This window comes from Oratosquilla oratoria, chromosome 3 (genome assembly GCF_046742065.1).
Source record: "Oratosquilla oratoria isolate Oo_2021 chromosome 3, ASM4674206v1, whole genome shotgun sequence".
In the NCBI taxonomy this organism is placed as follows: domain Eukaryota; kingdom Metazoa; phylum Arthropoda; class Malacostraca; order Stomatopoda; family Squillidae; genus Oratosquilla; species Oratosquilla oratoria.
In genome coordinates, this window is record NC_134779.1 from 78318262 (window position 1) to 78323261 (window position 5000).

Below are 5000 nucleotides of genomic sequence, written 5' to 3' on the forward strand. Positions count from 1 at the left end.
ACACAAGATAAGTATACAATATGGTACTATCTAAGTACAAAGAGATCAGGAACATGCATCAGAATAAGTAATAAGTACAAATATAAGTAAAGTACCAATCGTCTCATGAGTCTAAACTTCCAGTTTTTATCAAGAGATAAGATATGCGAGAAAATGACGAGGAGTGAGCGATTTCCACCGCTTATATACCATTGGACCGGAAGCGGGATACTTCCGGTGAAGTGTGCGAGTGAGTGAAAGGGGGGGAGGAGGGTAAGTTAACACACGTCAACATGGGTAGTTTTAGGACCCTCGACTCGCTTGAACAATCTATTTATTTAGTAACTGTCAAATCTGTGCGCTCCGAACTATTCAGGATATCGCTTGTCTGTTTGTTCTACAAGAGTGCGCACCTTTCTCCGCACGTAGGCAAGATTACATATAGTGGACGGGCGTTACTGCTTAACATTGTTACAATACATACATAGACAAGAAATATGAACATAGTTATGTAATACAAAGGAACACAATTCTATAACATAATTACACATATGACGTAATATCTAATATTACGTTACACCTCCACCGTTTGGGAAAGCTTTTCACTTTCTGATGAAAAGCTATGTTCTAGAAAGGACGTCGGCTAAAACATTAAAGACGCCTTTTATATGATGAATTGTTAGATTAAAGGGTTGGAGAAATAAACTCCAACGTGTAAGTCTCGGATTCTTGTTTTTCATAGTCTGTAGGAACTTTAAGGGGTTGTGATCCGAATATACATGAATGGTAGTTGAGGAACCCAGGTAGACTTCGAAGTGGATAAGGGCCTGGACCAAAGCGAGCGTCTCCTTCTCAATTGTTGAGTAGTTCTTCTGCGCAGGGGACAGCTTCTTGCTGTAGTAGGCGATAGCGTGAAGAACTTCATTGTGTTCTTGCAAGAGGGCGGCACCGATACCGGTGTCGCTGGCGTCGACTTGCAGAAGAAAGGGTCGTTGGAAATCGGGTGCCCTTAGAACTGGTGCGTTAGTGAGAAGGGACTTCAGGTTTTTGAAGGCCGTCTCACAGGTAGGTGTCCACACGAAGTCGTGGTCTTTTCTCAACAGGTCAGTCAATGGTTCTGCTACATCTGAAAAATTTGGACAAAAACGGCGATAATAGCCACTCATTCCAAGGAATCGACGTACCTCTCTACGATTAGTGGGTGTTGGTACATCATTGATGGCTTTTATCTTGGCGTCTATTGGAAACACTTGGGAATTTCCAACTTTAAATCCCAAATAGGGGACCTGTGTATGTCCGAAATCACATTTGGACAAATTGATGGTAAGGTTTGCTTGTTCTGCTCTATAAAAGAAATTATTTAGTTGTTCAATGTGTTCTGTCCAAGACTGACTAAATATTATCACATCATCTAGATAAGTTTTTACTCCTGGCAATCCTGCAACAAGATTACTTATCATTCTTTGGTAAGTGGCAGGGGCATTTTTAAGCCCAAATGGCATTGCTCTGAATTGGAACAATCCCTCTTCCGTAATGAAAGCGGTAACTTCTCTTGAGCGTGGGTGTACAGGGATTTGATAGTATCCCCTTAACATATCCAACTTGGATACATACTTGGCAGTTCCTAGACTGTCTATGATATCATCTATCCTAGGGATAGGAAAAGCATCGGCCTTAGTATGGGCATTGATTTTCCTGTAGTCAATGCACAGGCGATAAGAATTGTCAGATTTAGGGACAAGAATGCAAGGAGATGCCCAAGGTCTACTGGAGGGTTCAATTATTCCCTGTTGAAGCAGAGTGTTTATTTCTGCTTTTATGAACTCCTTCTTTTTTGGATTGACTCTATAAGGGGCTTGTTTGATAGCTCTTGGCGAGTCTAGAATTATTTCATGTTCTATCAAAGAAGTGAATCTTGGGGAATCTAGAAATAATTTTGGAAAACTTCTTAAGAGAGAAAGAATGTCTTTACCTTGTTTCTCAGATAAGTGTCCTACTTTTATCTGAAGATTTTGTAGTATCTGAGAGTTTTCCAAGGGAATCTCAGGAGGATTAGGCAGGTTATCAGGATGCTCCTCCGATTCTATTGTGGTAGAGCTGTAAATTGGAATTGGATCTCTGGAATGATAAGGTTTTAAGGTATTTATGTGACAGAGACGGGAACTCTTTCTTCTGTCTGGAGTTTTGATTATGTAGTTGAGATCACTGGCTCTGGACAAGACTTCATAGGGTCCTTTGTATTTAGCCTGCAATGGATCTCCTGGTATGGGAAGATAAAGTAACACTTGATCTCCTGGAGAGAAAGTTCTAAGTTTAGAATTTTTATCATACCGACCTTTCATTACTCGTTGAGCATTCGCCAAGTTCTCTCTTGCCAACTTCCAAGCTTCTAACAACTCGGTGACCTGGGACACGTATTTCAAAGAAGGAACTGGTGGTTCTTCTTTCATCCATTGTTCATGAAGTATCTTTAGGGGACCACGGACTTCATGACCGAAGACTAATTCTGACGGGCTGAATCCAAGGCTTTCTTGAATTGTTGTTCGGGTGGCGAACAACGAAAAGGGGAGTCCGTCTTCCCAATTTCGAGTGTTCTCAGCACAGAAGATTCTTAACATTGTCTTGAGCGTTTGGTGAAAGCGCTCTAGAGCACCTTGTGATTGAGGATGATAGGCGGAGGAAGTTACATGATTTATACCTAGTGTTACAAGAGTTTCTCTAAACTTGTTGGAAAGAAAATTACTTCCTTGATCACTTTGAATGTTCTTGGGAAATCCTACCATAGTGAAATATTTCAACATTTCTCTGATTATGTTTTGAGCTTTAATATTTGTCAAAGGAATTGCTTCTGGAAAACGAGTGCTCATACACATGATTGTGAGAATGTACTGATTTCCTTTACTTGAAGGAGGTAAAGGTCCTACACAGTCAATAAGAACTTTTTTAAATGGCTCTTCCATTACAGGAATGGGATGGAGTGGAGCTTCTAAAATTTTCTGGTTGGGCTTACCTACAAGTTGACATGTATGACATGTTTTACAATATTGGGCAACATCTTTGACAACCGTGGGCCAATGGAAATGTTGGGTTATGTTGAACAAGGTCTTTCTTACCCCTAAGTGACCTGCTAAGGGAGTATCATGAGCCAATCTTAGAACATTATTCCTGAAACCAAGAGGGAGGACTATTTGATTCCTTACTTGCCATGGCTGGTCAGCGGTTGCGGTGGATGCTCTCCATTTTCGCATTAGGACTCCGTTTTCTATATAGAAACCTCGTGACATATTTTCAACTTCTTCTGGAGATGAAACAATCTCGTACAAAGTTTTAAGAGAATGATCTGACTTCTGTTCTTTGATTAATTCTGCTCTAGATAGAGAAACTGGTGAAGAAGAAGATGGGTCAGTTTGGGAGAATAGGGATTCTAAATTATAAGTCTCCTCTTCAGATTTCTTGTACTGAGATCTGGTTACAGCACAAGCGGGAAACAACTGTAAGTTATCTGAAGGTTCTACTGAGGTCTTAGGGTTATTTGTTATTAAGGGAGAAATGACTTTGCTTCCAGCGATGTCATTGGCCAACAATAAGGATATTCCTACTATGGGAAGAGAGTCTACTACTGCTACTTTAACCATTCCGGTTGTTAAATCAGACCGCAAGAAAACATTATGTAATGGACATTTTATAATTCCTCCAACTCCTTCTATCAATATATCATAACCTGTATATGACTCACCCAGATTCTGCAAGACAGAATTTAAAATCAGACTTTGCTTTGCTCCTGTGTCTCGGAGTATGGAAATAGGATATTGTTGTGAACTACTACTATGAGATATAGTTCCTGAAAATACAAATGGTTTGAAACAAGAATCATGATCTGATGAGGGGGGTTCTACATTACTTGACAATACCGGCTTCTTTGGTAGTGTATCCTGAATAGAGGATTTTGAATCGTCTGATTTTATATTACTTACAAGAGTTGGTGTCTTATTGGAGAATGAGGGTGTCAGTCTCTTTCTGTAATTAGAAATGTGATGGCCAACCTGTTTACAATATTAACAAGTTACAGGGGGATTAGTCTTAAACCTTTCCAATCTTTGCCAAGGTTGGTTTGGAGGATATTGATTGAAATCAGACCTGTAACTGAAATGTGATGGGCTAGACTGATTTTCAAAGCGTTTCTTTGGGGACCAAGGATCAGAGTATTTTGTTGAATCTGGAATATATGACTTTGACTTTTGGGATTCCATTTGTCTTGACTTAGGTTTATGATTTAGTGTGAACTCATCAGCCAATACAGCAGCTTTAGTTAAAGTTTCTTGAAAATGATCATCTATAAAAATCCTAAGATCTGTCTCTAAGGTATTCTTAAACTGCTCCAACAAAATCAACTGTTTAAGTCTATCTAAGGTGTCCGTTTCACTAGCCAAACACCACCTATTGAATAACCTCTCTTGTTGAGCCGCATATTCTACGTATGTTAACTGAGGTGTCTTCCTATAATTACGGAATTTCTGTCTATAGGCCTCTGGTATTAGTTCATAAGCTTTTAAAATACAAGCTTTCATATTATCATACTCGCTTTCTGCTTCTGAAAGAGAAGTATAAATTTGCTGAGCCTTACCCTTAAATTGTGTTTGAATGATTAATGGCCAATTTTCTTTAGGGATTTGTAACTGTTGCGCCAATTTTTCCCACTGAAGAAAGAAAATTTCTGGCTCTCCCTCTGAAAATTTGGGTAGAAGTTTTACATACTTGGAAATATCTATATGACCTTCCTGAACTACGGGTTGTCTATCAACAATCCTAGCTTCTACTTCTGCCTTCTTTAATTCTAACTCTACTTGTTTCACTTTAGCTTCCTCTTCTCTAGCTTTAAATTCTGCCAATTTGATTTTAGTTTCGTCCTCTCTTTCTATTTGTTTCACTTTAGCTTCCTCTTCTCTAGCTCTAAATTCTGCCTCAATTTGCATTTGTTTTAGTTTAGTTTCCTCCTCTTTAGCTACTTGTTTCACCTTAGC

The 5000-nt window shown here is 39.2% G+C and overlaps 1 protein-coding gene across 1 annotated transcript in view; it reads right to left on the reverse strand.

Moving 5' to 3' along the window:
* The window catches only part of LOC143018929 (uncharacterized), a 24335-nt gene extending 20078 nt beyond the window's left edge, over positions 1-4257 (reverse strand). The window contains exons 1-2 of the mRNA XM_076174520.1: positions 1952-4257; positions 759-1105 (exon numbers count right to left, since the gene is read on the reverse strand). Coding sequence (XP_076030635.1) covers positions 759-1105; positions 1952-3614 — 2010 coding nt within the window. The 5' untranslated portion in view covers positions 3615-4257. The remainder of the gene's footprint in view (positions 1-758; positions 1106-1951) is intronic.
* Positions 4258-5000: the final 743 nt, after the last annotated feature.